We start from the raw sequence: 19,060 nt of genomic DNA, 5'->3' as shown, positions 1-19,060 counted from the left end.
AGCCTCAAGTGCAGCAACTGCTACATGGTGTGGGGCGGGGACTTCGTGAGCTCGGGGCAGCATGGCCGGATCAGCCACACAGACCTTGTCATTGGCTGCCTCGTGGACTTGGCCACTGGCCTGATGACCTTTACCGCCAATGGCAAAGAAAGCAACACCTTTTTCCAGGTGAGCTCAGCCCTCAGCAACTTAGCAACAGTGTTCTCATTCCCAGTACACTGGGATGGATGACCCTTCCAGATCCCCTCTGAGGACAGATCCCAGAGAGACAGGACAAAAATAGCTCCAGTCTGCCCTCAGGCCCGGCCAGATCTGGGTAGTTCCTGGGGGACCATCTACTTAACCTTGCATTGAACTGACACTCAGAAGGGAGGAGAGAGACTTGACCCTGGGGAGGGGACCATATTCCCTCTTGGGCCGGGTGATATCGATTGCCAACTTTTCACCAGTCAGGGAACACTCTAGGATGAATCCTAAGGTAGGCTTTTCCTTTTCAGCATTTTATTATGAAGTATCACAAACATACAACAAAATTAAAGGAATTGTACAGTGAACTCTCATATACCCACTACCAAGAATCTACCACCTGCACTGGCTTTATCACATATTTATTCACCTATCCATCTGTTAATCCATCTAACTTGGATTTTATAAAACTTTTTTTTAAATATTTTTATTTATTTCTAGGAGAGAGAGAGAGAGAGAGAGAGAGACAGCGTGAGCAGGGGAGGGTCAGAGAGAGAGGGAGATACAGACTCTGAAACAGGCTCCAGGCTCTGAGCTGGCAGTCAGCACAGAGCCCGACGCGGGGCTCGAACCCACGAACCGCGAGATCATGACCTAAGCGAAAGTCGGACGCTTAACCGACTAAACCATTTTATCTTCATTCTTTAAAGTTTATTTTGAGAGAGCAAGCAAGCAGGAGAGGGGCAGAGAGAGAGAGAGGAAGAGAGAGAATCCCAAGCAGGCTCCACGATGTCAGCCCAGAGCCTGACACAGGGCTCAATCTCACGAACCATGAGATCATGACCCAAGCCGAAATCAAGTCGGATGCTTAACCGAGTGAGCCGTCCAGGCACCCCTAAAACTTTATTTCAAATGGAGAATTTTCAAAAACATGCAAAAGTCGAATAGTGTACTGACCCTCAAGACCCCACACCCAGCTTCAACTATTACACACTCACAGCCAATCTTGTGTTATCTGTAGCCTCCACACCCCCTTCACTGTCATATGCACTGGGTGATTTTGAAGGAGTCCCCTTCATCTCCTTCTTTTCATCTCTTTTCAGTGTGTATCTCTAAAAAAATAAGGGTTCTTTTAAAAAGCATAACCACAATACCACCTGTATCTAAGAAACAAACTGACAAATCCAATAATTCCTAATTAATTAACCAAATATCCAGTCCATGTTCCCATTTCTTTGGTTGTCTCAAAAATGTCTTTTTCCCATTTGTTCATTTGAACTGGAATCCAAATAAGGTCTTATATTTTTATTGGTTGCTAGGTCCCTCGAGTTTCTCATATGCAGATTTCCCTTCCATCTCTCTCTTTGAAGCATGTTTGTGGAAGAAACCAGGCTGTCTGTCCTATAAAGCTTTGCTTCTCAAAATATAGTCCCTGGACCAGCAGGGTCTGCCTCTCCTGGGGGCTCATTAGAAATGCAGAATCTCAGAGTGCTGTGGGTGGCTCAGTTGGTTAAGCGGCTTACCCTCAGTTTCCACTCAGGTTATGATCTCACGGTTTCGTGAGTTCGAGCCCTGTGTCAGGCTCTATGCTGGTAGTGCAGAGCCTGCTTGGGATTCTCACTCTCTCTCTCTCCCTCTCAATCTGCTCCTCCTCCCCCCAAATAAACAATAAAACTTTAAAAAAATTTAAAAATGCAGAATCTCAGGCTTCCCCCCAGACCTGCCCAATGAGAATGCCATATTTAATCCTGGGAGATTCGTGTGTCTACCAGCATCTGGAGTGCCCGCCTAGCTTCTCAGTCTGTATCTGGCTGTTGCAGCCTTCTGGTGCTGTTTTAACATTTTCCTCTGTCCCTTGTATTTCCTGGGAAGTAGGAGATGGGTCCAGAGGTGCGGTTAGATTCAGGTTTGGCAAGACTGCTTCACAGGCGATGGTGTTTGTGGTGTTGAAGGCTGGGTGGGTTCCGCTGTGGAGATCAGAGAGGCTGGAGGGAGCGTGCAGTCAGAAGACCTTTCTGGGATTTGAAGATTGAGTCTTGGAGAGATGTGGGAGTGGTGGAGGGCATGATATTCACAATGACCCCGGGGGGAGCTAGAGGCTGGCCTGGCTGGATCAGGTGTGGGGAAGCCCATGAGCAGCCTTGGGGTCACTGGGGCACTTTCAGTGTCTGAGTTTAGATCTGTAGACACCAGCAGGGTCAGGCTGGGGCAGTCGACCCCAGAGTTCAGAATCCAGAGTCAACATCACGTCCAGTTCACGCTCTTCTTTATCCTGCCCCGTTCTCCCCTGCCAGGTGGAACCCAACACGAAGCTGTTCCCTGCTGTCTTTGTGCTGCCCACCCACCAGAACGTCATCCAGTTTGAGCTGGGGAAGCAGAAGGTGAGGGTGCAGCGATGGGGCAGGTGTGAGAGGTCAGGCTGGCAGACTGGCGGAAAAGGGGGCAATCCGGGAGGTCTCCCTAGAAGCAGAGTGTCAGGACAGAGAGGGCTGGGAATCGTGACCCGTGCACACCTCTGTGCTTCCAGAACATCATGCCGCTGTCAGCCGCCATGTTTCTGAGTGAGCGCAAGAACCCGGCCCCGCAGTGCCCGCCTCGGCTCGAGGTGCAGATGCTGATGCCTGTCTCGTGGAGCCGTATGCCCAACCACTTCCTGCAGGTGGAGACGCGGCGAGCTGGCGAGCGCCTGGGCTGGGCCGTGCAGTGCCGGGAGCCGCTGACCATGATGGCATTGCACATCCCTGAGGAGAACCGGTCAGGGCCAGCCCCGGCTGGGTGGGTGGGACGGGTATTGCAAGCCCTCTGGGGTCCGGATCCCCCCCAGTGCCCCCCCTCCACCAGTACCCCAGGACTTGAGACAACACCCCAGTAGGCCCCAGACCTACCTCAGGGAACCCTGACTTAGTGCAGATATCCCCAGATGACTCCAGGGGACTCCAGACCCACCTCAGAGGGCTTTAGGCCCATCTTAGTGGACCAAAGACTCACCTCCAGGGACCCCAGACCTCCCCCTCAGGGCTCCAGGCCCATGTCAAGGAGCCACACAACACTCCAGGAGCCTCCAGTGCACCTCAGAGGGTCATGGACATTGTTCAGAGAGACCTGGACGCACCCCCAGTGTCCTGGGAGACACACTCAGGGGGACTTTGGATGTATCCCATGGAGATCTCAAACCCAGTCCAGGGGACCAGGACACAGCAGGGATAGAGAGGTGCTCACATGTATGGCAGGAATGCTCTTAGTTACTCTGAACACAGACTCCAATCCCAGACTCACCCCAGGAGGCCATAACATGCGTCATCTTTCCTTTATTCATTCATTCAACAGATGCCTCTGAGCTTTTCCTACGTGGCCAGCAGCATTCTAGGCTGGAAACACCAAGCCCTTGTGAATGGACACTCTAGCAATGCTCACGTATAACTCCGGAGCTCACACTTGCCCAAGGGGACTCAGACCCATCTCCGGGAGTCCCAGATACACCCAGTCACTGTATCTATTTATCCATCCATCCATCCATCCATCCATCCATCACCTATCTCATTGGACACTCACCATGTGCTAAGTCTTGTTTAGGTGCTGGGAATACAGCAAAAAAAAAAAAAGCAGCCCCCAAAAGGCAGATATGTCCTTCCCTGGTGGGGTTTACATTCTAGTCGTGCTCAAACATCTAGTCGTACTCAAACATAGCCAAGTTACTCAGACCTGCCAGAGGGAGGTTCAGTTTCCACTTGGGAATCCCAGACATATCTTAGGGCCACCATATTTCCTCCATGGATTCTCAGATACTGAGTACTAGAGCATCCCAGGGATCCCAGATGTATCCCAAGGAGCCTCCAGACCACTTAGGGACTTCTAGAACTATTCAAAAACCCAGCTCCACAGGCCTCACGGAACCCTGACCCATCAGGACACTGGGAATTCCTGCTGGGGTTGACAACACTCACCTCAATGCCTCTTTGCCTCTCTGTGCTCTGTGCCTCCGTCTCCCACCTCCTCTGCTGGCTCTGGCCCTGTCTGCGCCCATCTCACCGCAGATGCATGGACATCCTGGAGCTGTCGGAGCGCCTGGACCTGCAGCGATTCCACTCCCACACCCTCCGCCTCTACCGCGCTGTGTGCGCCCTGGGCAACAACCGGGTCGCGCACGCTCTGTGCAGCCACGTGGACCAGGCGCAGCTGTTACACGCCCTGGAGGATGCGCACCTGCCCGGCCCGCTGCGCGCAGGCTACTACGACCTACTCATCAGCATCCACCTTGAAAGCGCCTGCCGCAGCCGCCGCTCCATGCTCTCGGAGTACGTCGTGCCCCTCACGGAGGAGACCCGCGCCATCACTCTCTTCCCACCTGGGAAAAGTGCGGAAAATGGTCCCCGCCGCCACGGCCTGCCTGGCGTTGGCGTCACCACCTCGCTGCGGCCTCCACACCATTTTTCACCCCCCTGCTTCGTGGCTGCCCTGCCGGCTGCTGGGGCAGCAGAAGCCCCGGCCCGCCTCAGCCCCAGCATCCCTCTGGAGGCCCTGCGGGATAAAGCACTGAGAATGCTGGGGGAGGCCGTGCGAGACGGTGGGCAGCACGCTCGTGACCCTGTCGGGGGCTCCGTGGAGTTCCAGTTTGTGCCCGTGCTCAAGCTTGTGTCCACCTTGCTGGTAATGGTTTCCTCCTGCTTCCCTCTGTCCCACTCTTCTTCCACATTCCAAGCAGACCATCCATCCATCCATCAACGCCCCTCTCATTTATACACCCAACAGCCCGTTCATCTCTCCATCCTCCACCTCTCAGTTTATCCTTCTATCATCTACTCTCCTTTCATTCACTTTTCCTCCCATCCATTCATCTGTCATCTAGTAATCTGTGTATCAGTCTTTTCTCCCTTCTTTCCATTCATCCCTCCAGTCAGCCATCATTCACCCATCTATCAATCCATCTATCCTCCACCCACCTTTCCATTCCTCCATTTATTCAGTCAAACATACCCCCATCTTCCTATCCACAAGACCATCCACTTGTTCTATTCTCTGCCCACATGTCCATCCATCCATTCATGTACCAGCTATCCAATTTTCTTTTTTTTTTTTAATTTGTAATGTTTTATTTATTTCTAGGAGAGAGAGAGAGACAGCGTGAGCAGGGGAGGGTCAGAGAGAGAGGGAGTCACAGACTCCGAAACAGGCTCCAGGCTCTGAGCTGGCAGTCAGCACAGAGCCCGACGCGGGGCTCGAACCCACGAACCGCGAGATCATGACCTAAGCGAAAGTCGGACGCTTAACCGACTAAGCCACCCAGGCGCCCCCCAGCTATCCAATTTTCAGTCTGGTTGTCCATTCATCCTTCCATTTACTCATACATCAGTACATCCACTGTACCATCTCTTCATTTATCCATCTACGCATTTATTTACTAATCTGTCTTTCCTTTCATACATCCAACTATCATCCTCCTTCCACCTGTGCATCCATTCATCACACATACATACATACATACATACCCCCATCTACAGATTCATCCATTCCTTCGTCTTCTACCTACCTGTCTGTTCACCGGTGCATCTGTCAATCCATATGTATGTACACCCATCCACCTACCCACAAATCCATCCAACCACCTACACCCATTCATCCACTTCCCATCCACCCATTCTTCATCTTTTATTTCATGTACCCTTTCATGTACCCTTCAAACTATCCACCCATCCATCATCCAACCATCCCATCCTTTCCCATCCAGTGGCTATTTACCCATTTGTCTATTTACCAGCCCACTCATTTACACACTCATGCACCTGTCAAATCATCCATCCACCTACCCACCCATCCATACATTACATATCCTGTCACCTATCCACCCATCTCTTCCTCCACCTTTACCTTCATCTTTCCATCAATAGCTCTCCCCCTCAAACCTCTAATATTCCATCTGTTAAGTCAGCCACCCAGTCCCCCCTTCCCACTTATCCATCTCTCTTTCCCCACTGTTTTTCCCTTTCATCTACCTGCTCTCCCTCCATCTGTTAGCATTTTCATTATGTTTACTGAGTGCTAGCATATACTAGGAGCTATGAAGGCATCCTTCAGGGTTGGGTGTGTTCTGTTCCAGAGTCACATTTGCTCAAGTTTAGGAGAAAAGAACATTTACTAGTGAAGGAAGAGGCACTCACGTTTGGCTATGTGGCCTGGTTGGCTATGTGGTTAGGTGGGACAAAGGGTGTAGATCTGGGGGGATCTTGAGGATGGAGATCAGGGAAGGAGGGCAACATTTCTGTGTGTTGGAGGAATCATATCTAGCCTATGCAGGAATGAATCTGGTATATTCAAGAGAAGCAGGTCTGGGGAGTGAGGCTGGGACTTGATTTGGAGGTCTCGGAGGCCACAGTGAAGGATCCAGGCTTTGTCCTATAGGTGATGGGCATCTTTGATGATGAGGATGTGAAACAGATCTTGAAGATGATTGAGCCTGAAGTATTTACTGAAGAAGAGGAAGAGGAAGAGGAGGAAGAGGAAGAAGAAGATGAAGAGGAGAAGGAAGAGGATGAGGAGGAAGAGGCACAGGAGAAGGAAGATGAGGAAAAAGAGGACGAGGAGACAGCAGAAGGGGAAAAAGAAGAAGGCCTGGAGGAAGGGCTGCTCCAGATGAAGTTGCCAGAGTCTGTGAAGTTACAGGTAGGCTGGTTCTTCCTGTTCTCCAGCCTCCACTCACCTGGGCTGGAAAGCAGAGGATCTGGTGGGGCATGAGTCTGGACTGTGCCCTGAGGCAGTGGGGAGCTGTGGAAGTGCCACAGATGGTTGGCATGCTGCTGGCTTCAAATGGCCTCTCTGGTTGCCATGTGGCAGGTGAATTGGAGGGATGAGACCATGGAGACGGCTGGCTTAAGGATCCAGGCAGGAAATGATGGTGGCAGGGGCACCTGGGTGGCTCAGTCAGTTGAGCGTCCGACTTCGGCTCAGGTCATGATCTCACAGTTCGTGGGTTCGAGCCCCACATCGGGCTCTGTGCTGACAGCTCAGGGCCTGGAGCCTGTTTCAGATTCTGTGTCTCCCTCTCTCTCTGCCCTTCACACACTCATCACACACTCATCACACACTCATGCTGTGTTTCTTTCTGTCTCAATAATAATAAACATTAAAAAAATTTTTTTTAAAGGGAATGATGGTGGCAGATAGGGCAGGGCCATGGAGAGGGGAGAGGAAGCAAGAAAAGTGTTTCAGGAAGTCCTGATGGTCTTACCACCACCATTCCTACTGCATGGCTGTCCCCCCACAGATGTGCCACCTGCTAGAGTATTTCTGTGACCAAGAGCTGCAGCACCGTGTGGAATCCCTAGCAGCCTTTGCAGAGCGCTACGTGGACAAACTCCAGGCCAACCAGCGGGACCGCTATGGCCTCCTCATGAAAGCCTTCACCATGTCTGCCGCTGAGACTGCTCGACGTACTCGCGAGTTCCGCTCCCCACCTCAGGAGCAGGTATTCTGACCCCTGATCCCAGCTGGCATTGTTTTTAAATCCCACTCCTCCTACTGTGATCACTGACGGTACTAAACCTCTAAACTCATGCCTGACCTCTAACCCTATTGATATACTTACGTCTTACCCTTCTATCTCTCTCTGAACCAGTAGGACCTCTTAGTCACCTCAGACTGATCCTGACTCCTTTCAGACCTCTGATTTCTCAGATAGTCTTCACTAACTCCTGGCCTTAGACAGGGACTCACAATTGGTCTTTGATCCTTGACCTCAGAATTTCTCCTCTTGGGTTTCTGACCTTCATTCTAACTTATGACCTTTCTCTAGATAAACATGCTATTGCACTTCAAAGATGGTGAGGATGAGGAAGATTGTCCTCTCCCTGAAGAGGTCCGACAGTATTTGCTTGAATTTCATCAAGACTTGTTGGCACATTGTGGTAAGAGATCAGAGAACCCTTTTCCCAGAAACTTCCTTGAGACCTCTTCTGAAGTTTTCCCTAAGATTTCCTGATCTTAAATATTTACAGTGTTGGTGCAGTGTAACTTTTGGTTGAATGAATGAACGAATGAATGAATGAATGAATGAATGAACCGATACATTAGTGAACAGATAGAGGATGAGTGGAAGGATAAGCTTATATGGGTGTTTGTGTGGATTATATGTGGATGGATGGTTATAAGCAAGTGAATGATGAGTGTGTAAATTGGTGGAAAGAGAGATAAATGAATAAAGAAATAGGTGAGGAGGTGACTGAATGGATGTATGGATAAAGAGAGGGATGATGGATAGATGGGTGGATGGATAGATGGATGATTAAAAATTGGATGGAGGCGCCTGGGTGGCTCAGTCAGTTAAGCATCTGACTTCGGCTCAGGTCATTATCTCATGGTTCATGAATTTGAGCCCCACATCAGGCTCTGTGCTGGTGGCTCAGAGCCTGGAGCCTGCTTCAGGTTCTGCGTCTCCCTCTTTCTCTGCCTCTCCCCCACTCATGTTCTGTCTCTGTCTCTCTCAAAAATAAATAAACATTTAAAATTTTTTAAAAATTGGATGGAGAGATGGTTGGGATGAACGGAAAATTTCCATTGTTTCTGATAATAACTCTGCTAATAATCTTACTGAGATTCTTTTATCTGTAATGAGTTGTTTTTCTCTGGATGACTTTCAAGTTTTCTGTTTGCCTTTGTTTTGAAACAGTTGAGTATGATGTGTCTAAGTGTAGAGCTCTCTGATTTGATCCTACTTGTAGTTTGTTAAGTTTCTTGGATGTCTAGATTAATATTTTTCATCAGATTTGGGACTTTTGGGCTACTATTTCTCCAAATTCTTTTTGCCATTTTTCATCTCTGTTTCTGGGACTGCTGTTATGCATATATTGATTATTTTGTGATATTCCACAGGCTCTGAGGCTCTGTTAGTTTTTCTTCATTCTTTTTTATTCTTCAGACTAGATAACCTCTATTGTCCTAACTTCAAGTTCACTGATTCTTTCTTCTACCAGATCAAATATGCAATTGTGTCTCTCTAGTGATTTTAAAAGTTCAGTTATTGTACTTTTCAGCCCCCAATTTCTATATGGTTATTTTTTATATGATCTACCTCTTTATTAATATGCTCTATTTGATAAGTCACTTCGTCATACTTCTCTTTAATACTTTAGACATGGTTTCCTTTAGTTCTTTGAACCTACTTACAATAGCTGGTTTAAAAGACATCTAAAATGCTTCATAGAATGAATAAAGGAACAAACATATGAACATATAGAGAAATAAATGAAAAACCCAAGAATGGACACATGAATGAGAAATGAATGAATGAATGAATGAATCAATGAATGAATAAAGAAGTGGATGACTGAGTAGATGAATAAACAAACAGATGAATGACACCCTCTCCCATCTTGACCAACTCCAGGAATTCAGCTGGAGGGAGAGGAGGAGGAGCCAGAGGAAGAGGCCACCTTGGGCAGCCGCCTGATGAGCCTATTGGAGAAAGTACGGCTAGTGAAGAAGAAGGAAAAGAAACCTGAGGAGGAGCCACCTGCTGAGGAGGCCAAACCCCGTGAGGACTGGGCCTTAGGGAGGGACAGGGTTGGAGCAGGCAGCCCCGTGTCTGGGGAGCCTCTAGGTAGGAGACAGGCCATGAGGAATAGGGGAAAGGAGTGGTAGATGAATGAGAGAGGGTAGGGTGAGCGAAGAGGCGTGCTGGGAGAGTGGCTGAAATGTGGGGGCTGCACAGGATGTGTGCTGGACCCGTGTGCCATGTGGCGCCAGAGCAGAGACCTTGTTCCCACCTTGGGATGGTGGCAGCTCCTGTACTAGCACGGCTTCTGTGTTCTCATGGGTTGTCTTTGTTTTTCTCTTCTTTTTTGGTGAAACGATTACTATGATGAGGGATTAGAAACACACTTAATGATAAATGTTGGGCCAGTGGGCCGTTATGCAAACTATACATCAGCTCTCTCCACCAAGGACAGAATCCCTGATGTTGGTACAGGGTTTAATTCTACAATAGTCAAGAAACTGTTATTGGGCCAGCTCCGGGCCAGGCTCTGTTGTCTTGGCTGAGGAATACTGCAGGGGGAAAAGTCAAAGTCTTTGTTCTCCAGGAGTTTAGAATATTATAACAGGTACACATATACACATACCATAAGGTCAGGTGGCCATGGTACTAAGGAGTAAAATAAAGCTGAGTGATAGGAAAGAGTGGGATAAAGATGGAGGGGTCAGGTGGGGGAGTGACGTGTGCAAAGATCTGGGGAAGTGGATTGGTATGAAGGGAACAGCCAGTACAAAGGCCCTGAGCAGGAACATGCTTGGTATGTTTAGAGGTCAGTGTGGCTGGAATGGGGAGTAAGCAGGAGAAGAGGGACAGGAGATGAGGTCAGAAGTGCAAGGGCCACATGCAAAAAAAAAAAAAAAAAGAAGTGCAAGGGCCAAACTTATAAAAAAGTGGGGGGGGTTGCTGGGTGATTCAGTCCATTAAACACCCAACTCTTGATTTTGGCTCAGGTCATGATCTCATGGTTTGTGAGTTCGAGCCCTGCATCAGGGTCTGTGCTGAGAGTTCAGAACCTGCTTGGGATTTTCTCTCTCTATGCACCCTCTCATCCCCCACTCATGCTCTCTCTCTATCTTAAAATAAATAAATAAACTTTTAAAAAAAACCCAAAAACAGTGCCAGGCCAGATTGTGTAGCGCTGCTGGAATGTCATAAATTGACATGACCCCATCATTCAGTGTCAGTGCACGGAGATTTCTCCTAAGACTTCTGTCTTTTCTCCCTGAAACCCTGAGAAGGAAAAGGGTCGGGAGAGAGAGAGAGACAAAGAGAGAAATGGATGCTGGATGTCAGAGAGATGAGGTCCAAAGAGATAACCAGGGAAAATAAACCTGTTAATCTTGACATCATTTTCAAATGATACCAAAGTCCACAAGTTTTCTTTATGCCTGTAGTCTCTCTTGATGAAAAAATCAAGTAATTTTATTTTATTTCATTTTTAATTTCTTTTATTTATTTTTGAAACAGAGAGACAGAGCATGAGCAGGGGAGGGGCAGAGAGAGAGGGAGAAACAGAATCTGAAACAGGCTCCAGGCTCTGAGCTGTCACCACAGAACCTGATGCGGGGCTTGAACTCATGAGCCATGAGATCATGACCTGAGCCGAAGTCGGACACTTAGCCAACTGAGCCACCCACATGCCCCCAAAACTCAGCAGTATTTTTACAGAACAAGTGGAAATGTGACTTGTGCTTTCAAAGGTGCATTATATATTTCAAAGGTGCCTATAATAGTGCTCTGGTATTTTGAATGGTACAGTTTCTTTTTCCTCTTGAAACCTTTAGGGGACCCTTACAGTCTGGGTATTAGGGTAAAAAGAACGTGGAGGCTCTTAAAGCAATAAAAAAAGAAATCTGCCAGAATCTGCCCCCTCCTGGCAGGTGGACGGTAGGGGCGGTTAGTAACTGAGAAGCCCTCTGGAAAGAGGGGCCATCACTGCCTTGTTCGGGTTAAGGCCCCAACCTGGCAGTGCATTCTGACCCGTGCGTCCCCTTCCCAGAGTCGCTGCAGGAGCTGGTGTCCCACACGGTGGTGCGCTGGGCTCAGGAGGACTTTGTGCAGAGCCCCGAGCTTGTCCGGGCCATGTTCAGCCTCTTGCACCGGCAGTACGACGGGCTCGGAGAGCTGCTGCGTGCCCTGCCACGGGCATACACCATCTCGCCGTCATCCACGGAAGACACCATGAGCTTGCTCGAGTGCCTGGGCCAGATCCGATCGCTGCTCATTGTGCAGATGGGGCCGCAGGAGGAAAACCTCATGATCCAGAGCATTGGGTGAGGCTCTGAGGCTCTGCCCTTTCCCCTGACCTTGCACTTCCCCTGGGAAGGAGGGGAGCCCTCCTGGCTCCAGCATGTCCCCCGGGCCCATGTCCCCTGGATGTAATAATGTCTCCTTCCTCCATTTTGGCCCCATCCGTGAGATGATATACTTCGCCCAGTAGCTAGCCCTTCCCCCTGGCTAATGTCTCCTCCCCTTACCTCTCCATCCAACCTCTGGGGTAACAGCTCTTACTCACCTGTGACTCTTGGCACAAGATTTGCCTTCTCTGAGCTTCTGTTTCTCGAACTCTAGACTGGGGAAGAGCCATGCCTACCTTGTAGAGTCATGCTGAGGCTTAGTGAGCTCATGCGCATAGCGACGGTAATGGTAATAATAATGATAGCGTTGAGTGCTCACTCAGTGTCAAGTGTGCCTCATTCATTCACTCAGCAAGCATTTATTGAGCACCTACTTTGTGCCAGACCCTTTCTAAGCATTTAACGATACAACATGCAACATGGTAAGGGTCTCCGCTCCAAGGGAGCCCACCTTGGATCCATGCCTCAGTTTCCTTATCTGTAAAATAGGGATAATTTAATTCCTGCCATCCAGAGTAGACATAAAGATTGAATGGGTTCAGGTATGTAGAGGGGGATGGTGCCAGGCATGACGGAAGAGCTTAGTAAATGTTGACTGATCACAGTGGTGGGGATGGCTCTTCCTAAGGGTCTGGGGGCTCTCCCTGGACTTGGGTCCCACCTGGCCCCTGGAAACACCATTGTACTCAATCTATTCACAGGAACATCATGAACAACAAAGTCTTCTACCAACACCCGAACCTGATGCGGGCACTGGGCATGCACGAGACGGTCATGGAGGTCATGGTGAATGTCCTCGGTGGTGGCGAATCCAAGGTAAGGGGACTGTGTGAGCCGAGGAGCTCAGGGCAGGGGGCCACGGGGGCAGGCACTGACCACCAGCCCACTCTGCCTGCCCCAGGAGATCCGCTTCCCCAAGATGGTGACAAGCTGCTGCCGATTCCTCTGCTACTTCTGTCGCATCAGCCGGCAGAACCAACGCTCCATGTTTGACCACCTGAGCTACCTGCTGGAGAACAGTGGCATTGGCCTGGGTGAGGATCCCCAGCCTGGGGCAGGGGGGCGGGGAGCTATCCCCCAGGGCCCACTCTTAGCAGTCTATCCAGGCATCCATCTCTGCTGGCTCACTCACTCATTCAGTCATTCGGCAAACACTCACTCTCCACCCACCCCCGGGGCAGCCCTTAATGAGCAGTGCTGAGGGTCCACCCAGACAGCCCTGGCCCTGGCCCTCACAGGGCCAACAGTGCAGTGTGGAAGACACACAGTGACAGTCTGGGGTGGCCAGCCCCGGAAGGGGGAGTCACGGGCCAGAGGAGGCACCTGACCCAGGCTGTAAAAGGAATGGTCAAGGAGGGCTGCCAGGCGGAGGTGAGACAAGCAGGAGTGAGCCTGTCAACTACATACCTCTGAAGAGCACTCTCTGCCTCTCGCGCTCACAGGCATGCAGGGCTCCACGCCTCTGGATGTGGCCGCTGCCTCCGTCATCGACAACAACGAGCTGGCCTTGGCATTGCAGGAGCAAGACCTAGAAAAGGTGTGGAAGGGGGAGGCCTGGCCCCTCGGGGCACCTGCTAACTGGGGACCCGCTCTATGGGAGGGCCCAGGATTGAATCAGAAGGGGGCTGATTTGCAGGGAAAGAACAAGAACCCAGTCACTCATCACGGGGCCGAGTGCAAGCACATGCCTCACCCTCCCGCAGCTGCATGACCTTGGCACATTCCTTGCCCCCCCCGTCCTCCCCCCCATCCCCATGCCCCCACTTCTGTGTGTAGCAATGAAGGGCATGGGCTCTAGAGTTCAGTACCTTATGATAGCTCTCCTTGCTCCTTTGCTGTGTGGCCTTGGACAAGTGACTTAAATTCTCTAGGTCTCTGTCTTCTCGTCTGTAGAATGAACATAATAATACAGTAGGGTTACTCTGAGGATAGACTGGGTTAATCCATGAAAGCATTTATAAAACAGCAAGCACTCAATAGAGTTTTCTGCTCTTACAGTATTACAGTCATTCAACAAACATTTACTGAGCACCTACTGTGTGCCAGACCTGTACAAGGCAGCAGGGGTGTGACAGTGATTGAGACAATCAAAAATCCTTGTCCTCCTGAAGCTGACATTCTGTTGGGAAGATGGATCATAGAAAAAGTAAAACACATAGGGTGTTAGCTAGTGACGAGTGTTAAAGATGAAAAAAGTGAGCAGGGGAGAGAAATATCAAAGGTCAGGAGGGTGTCCAAGTTTAGACAAGTGTGATCAGAGAGTGCCTCACTGAGAAAGTGACTTTCAAGTAAAGCTCTGAAGGAGGAGAGGGGCCATATGGGCATCAGGGGGAAGAGCATTCCAGGCAGGGGGACAGCCAGTGAAAGGCCCTGAGGCAGAAGCGAGCTTCTTGAGTTTGAGAGCAGTTTAATTAGAGCAGAGCGAGTGAGGGGTTAGGGGTGGGAAGTGAGGGCAGGGAGGTGACAGGGAAGATTGTGCAGAGGGTCTTGTGGGCCACTGTGGGGGCTCTGGAGTGAGGTGGTGCCACAGGAGGGTTCTAAGCAGGGAAGGGACATGACCTGACTCAGGCTGTTTGCAGGGTCCTTCTCTGTGTGTGGGACAGAGGGGGGAGCAGGGAGCCCAGGAAGGAGACCATGTGATGGCCCAGGTGGGAGATGGAGGTGAGGGGTGAGGATTATTGTTTGCTGAGAGATCCAGACATGAATGAGGTGGCAGAGCTCCAGCGATGGGCAGGGACGCAAGCCTCTAGGAGGAGATGGTGTGGGGGCGGCCTCGGTCTGAGCCCCTCTCCACTCCCAGGTGGTGTCCTACCTGGCGGGTTGTGGCCTTCAAAGCTGCCCCATGCTCCTGGCCAAAGGGTACCCAGACATCGGCTGGAACCCTATTGGCGGCGAGCGCTACCTGGACTTTTTGCGCTTTGCCGTCTTCGTCAACGGTGAGTCAGGAGTTGGCGGTGGGTCCCTGACCCAGCCTTCCGCAGGGTGTGTCGGCATCCTGAGCCACAGGCCTAGCCTGGGCAGGGATTCCTCCAGGTGGGCTGGGGCAGGGTCCAGAGGCCAATGGGGGCCTGGGGTTAACCCTTGAGCTGCTGGGCTGCCAGGGCAGGGTCCCGGGGGCAGTGGCTCATGAGGCCTCTGGACCCGCCGGAGCCGCCAGGTGAGAGTGTGGAGGAGAACGCGAACGTGGTGGTGCGGCTGCTCATCCGCAAGCCCGAGTGCTTCGGGCCTGCCCTGCGGGGTGAGGGCGGCTCGGGGCTGCTGGCCGCCATCGAAGAGGCCATTCGCATCTCTGAGGACCCAGCGCGGGATGGCCCAGGCGTCCGCAGGGACCGGCGGCGTGAGCAGTGAGTCTCCCACCCACTTCTCGGCAGAAGAGCCCACCTTCCCTGTGCCCCTTGCTGCCTCCCCCATGTGCCACCCACCTCCTTCTGCAGCTTTGGGGAGGAGCCCCCCGAGGAGAACCGGGTGCACCTGGGACACGCCATCATGTCCTTCTATGCTGCCTTGATCGACCTGCTGGGACGCTGTGCGCCGGAGATGCATGTGAGGCCTGAAGGCCCAGGGACAGGGAGGGGCACGCATGGCCGACCTTGAACCTCTTCAGTCAGGCATTTGACAACATGGATGGAGCTCTCGCGATGCGGGTGGTCTTAGGCTAGTCAATCCTGGGGACACACCAGTGACCAAGACAGCCCTAGGCCTGGCTCTCACAGAACTCCAGCGGGGGAGACCAAGTACTGAGAGCCAGGGACAGCCAGGGTTTCAGTAGAGGAGCACTGGGAACAGAGGAGTCAGGGCTGGGAGTTCGAGAGCTCGCCCCACCAGGAGTCCTGCTCTGCCTGCCGGTGGGTCAGGAAGGGATGGATGGGCCAATGACCAAATGGGGCGGAGGGTGCCAGATGACATGCCCACTTCCGTTTTTCAGCTAATCCAAGCTGGCAAGGGCGAGGCGCTGCGGATCCGTGCCATCCTGCGCTCCCTTGTGCCCCTGGATGACCTTGTGGGCATCATCAGCCTCCCACTGCAGATCCCCACATTGGGCAAAGGTACAGGGGGGGCAGGACTCAGCAAGGAAGGGATGCTGGGGAGGGAGCAGGTGGGTCCAAAGGCCACCCCTGACCCCCTGCCCTCATGGCCCACAGATGGGGCTCTGGTACAGCCGAAGATGTCGGCCTCTTTCGTGCCGGACCACAAAGCATCCATGGTGCTCTTCCTGGACCGGGTGTATGGCATCGAGAACCAAGACTTCCTGTTGCATGTGCTGGACGTGGGGTTCCTGCCTGACATGCGGGCAGCCGCCTCGCTGGACACGGTGAGCAGCCCCGCCCAGCCTAGCCACCCTCCCCGCCCCCAGAGAGGATGCAGGATGGGTCAAGGGCATAGCAGCAGTGCTTCTGGTTGTTCTGGGCATGTGTACATATCATAATCCTCCCTCCCCACCCCCCATCAAGATAGAAAATAAAACCAAGAGAAACTCTGAGTTCTGGGAGAGGGTGGGTGGAAATCTTCAACATCTCATCTTTCTTATTTAAGAAATAATCGCTCTCGGTGATGGCTCAGCACCAAGGAGACAAAGACCTGAGCTCAACAGCAACACTAATAGATATTTAATAGTTATATAGGTAGATAATAGTAGGGGACAAAGTCAAGGAAGATGAGGACTGAGAACTGACCACTGGTGTGGCCAAACGGAGGTCACTGGTGACCTTGATAAGCCTTTCAGCGAGGCAGTGGGGGTAAGAGCCTTACTGGAGAGGGTTTACCAGGGTCTGGTACGTGCGGTATTGGAGACAGTGAGAGTCAACAATTCTTTACACAAGTTGGTGACAGAGGAGGCAGAGGAATGACCCCATGCCGGATGGGTGACCTTGGCCAACAGAAGACTCTTCTTAAGATGAGAGAAATAGCTGCTGGCCATTAACTGGGAAGAAGAACACTCTGCAACTTGGATCCGTAACTACCAGTTTATCAGAAATACAGAGGGCAGAAGAACAAGTTAAAAAGGACCCACCAGGACATGACCAGCAGAAACCAAAGTATGGGAAACTCCATGGATAAATGATCCAACTTTTCTGGCGAATAAATGGCATTAAAAAGAGGAGGAAAGGAGACTGTTGCAGATGAAAAGACCAGAGACCCAGCAGCCAAATGCAAATGTGTGGGCCTTCCCGGTGCCCTGGTCCAAGCAATCCCGGCTAAATGTAAAGCAATTGTGCAGACACTTGGAGAAAGTTGATCACGGATTTTATGGATTGTTAATTCTGTTAGGTGTGAAAATGGCAGCATGGGCTGTTAAACAGAAGCAGGTGTCTGAATGGAGATACATATCTGAATATCCATGGGTAGAGTGGTATATGGCTGGGGCTGTATAAAAACATCACAGGGGGGGAAAGGCGAGGTTGGAGAGGAAAGAAGCATGCAGAACTATCAGCAGGACAGTCTGGGTAACGAGCGTTCATGCCTTGGTTCCTCGGCTTTGGTGTGTTTGAAAATGTGCATCGTTCAAAGTAATGATAGGGACTGAGAGGGGCAGGTTTAGGGCGGAAGATCCGAAGCCAGGGCGACCCCAGGAGCGCGAAGCGGGCCTGATGCCCCCACTCTGCTCCCCAGGCCACTTTCAGCACCACGGAGATGGCGCTGGCGCTGAACCGCTACCTGTGCCTGGCGGTGCTGCCGCTCATCACCAAGTGTGCGCCGCTCTTCGCGGGCACGGAGCACCGCGCCATCATGGTGGACTCCATGCTTCACACGGTGTACCGCCTGTCCCGCGGCCGCTCGCTCACCAAGGNCGCGGGGCGCCGCTGCCCTGGGGGTGAGACGCCACCGCCCCGCGCGTGTCTCCGCAGGTACATCCGCCCGTCCATGCTGCAGCACCTGCTGCGGCGCCTGGTGTTCGACGTGCCCATCCTCAACGAGTTCGCCAAGATGCCGCTCAAGGTGAGGGCGCCGCCCTTGGGCCAACGGGCTCTTTGGTAACGCCCCGCTCAGCCCAGTTAACCCGCAAAGTGGGGACAGCGTCCCCGTGGAAACCTCTCCAGGACAGTCACTTGGCGTCACGGGTGCCTCTAACGCCGCCTAATTAGCATTTAATTTGCCTAACAGTGAGCCAGCCCTCGCATAAATTAGCACATATTTGCACAGAGGACACTGCTTTTCCTAATTAGCCTGCTTATTCGTAGGCCGAGACCACCACCAGCCTTACGAATGAGTGCATTCATTTGAATACAGAGCTATTCTGAATATATGCAGTCTCTCCTATTATTTTTTTCATTTGCATGCTGGTTTGCATAAGGAGACACCCCTTATCTTCACTGGTCCACGTAATACATCTAGATCAGCCCCCATTTCAGATTCGTCTAGTGGATATGGAGGTCCTCCTCCCAATTACCATATATTCGCATGAGCCTCTGCCTAGATTTGTTTGCCAAGGAAATTCACATTCAGACCACTCTGTCCATACGTCCGTTTGCACACAACCCTACCCACGGATTAATATCAGCATACTTATTTGTGTAAAGTAACAAATCCAGCCGTGGCCGAATACCTATCCTGACTCCAAAGTAGAATGCTAATTTGCATAATAAACGGTCCCAGACCCCTCCCCAATCAGCATACCATTTTCCCTCACTGGCATTACTTGCATAACTCACGTCTCCTTCATGATTTAAAAGCACTAGCCTGCTTGGCTTTGCTTTTGCCTGCTCCCTAGGACTTACCTGCCTCTCACTTGTGTGTCTCTCCTTGCTCCCGCTCAGCTTCTCACCAACCACTATGAGCGCTGCTGGAAGTATTACTGCCTCCCCACAGGCTGGGCTAACTTCGGGGTCACCTCAGAGGAAGAGCTGCACCTCACTCGTAAACTCTTCTGGGGCATCTTTGATTCACTGGCCCATAAGGTCTGGGCATGTGGGGGGCGAGGAGGGGCTGAAAGGAGCCTGTTGGAGGGTCTGAGGCCCAAAGTTGGGAGATCCAGAGTGAAATTACCAAATTTAGC

General features: G+C 51.5%; 1 protein-coding gene across 1 annotated transcript in view; it reads left to right on the top strand.

Annotated features, from left to right (window-relative positions):
• Window positions 1-19,060, top strand: part of RYR1 (ryanodine receptor 1) — a 115,724-nt gene that overhangs the window by 34,452 nt on the left and 62,212 nt on the right. Inside the window, 19 exon segments of the mRNA XM_077773631.1 lie at window positions 3-168; window positions 2,481-2,567; window positions 2,714-2,940; window positions 4,221-4,833; window positions 6,583-6,843; window positions 7,445-7,645; window positions 7,973-8,084; window positions 9,563-9,709; window positions 11,709-11,982; window positions 12,768-12,882; window positions 12,968-13,100; window positions 13,509-13,603; window positions 14,867-15,002; window positions 15,224-15,410; window positions 15,501-15,609; window positions 15,992-16,112; window positions 16,209-16,378; window positions 17,677-18,003; window positions 18,822-18,962. Coding sequence (XP_077629757.1) covers window positions 3-168; window positions 2,481-2,567; window positions 2,714-2,940; window positions 4,221-4,833; window positions 6,583-6,843; window positions 7,445-7,645; window positions 7,973-8,084; window positions 9,563-9,709; window positions 11,709-11,982; window positions 12,768-12,882; window positions 12,968-13,100; window positions 13,509-13,603; window positions 14,867-15,002; window positions 15,224-15,410; window positions 15,501-15,609; window positions 15,992-16,112; window positions 16,209-16,378; window positions 17,677-18,003; window positions 18,822-18,962 — 3,622 coding nt within the window.

The sequence above is a fragment of the Crocuta crocuta genome, unplaced genomic scaffold, assembly GCF_008692635.1.
Source record: "Crocuta crocuta isolate KB4526 unplaced genomic scaffold, BGI_CrCroc_1.0 scaffold267, whole genome shotgun sequence".
Classification (NCBI taxonomy): Eukaryota; Metazoa; Chordata; class Mammalia; order Carnivora; family Hyaenidae; genus Crocuta; species Crocuta crocuta.
This window is presented reverse-complemented; position numbering and strand designations above follow the sequence as displayed.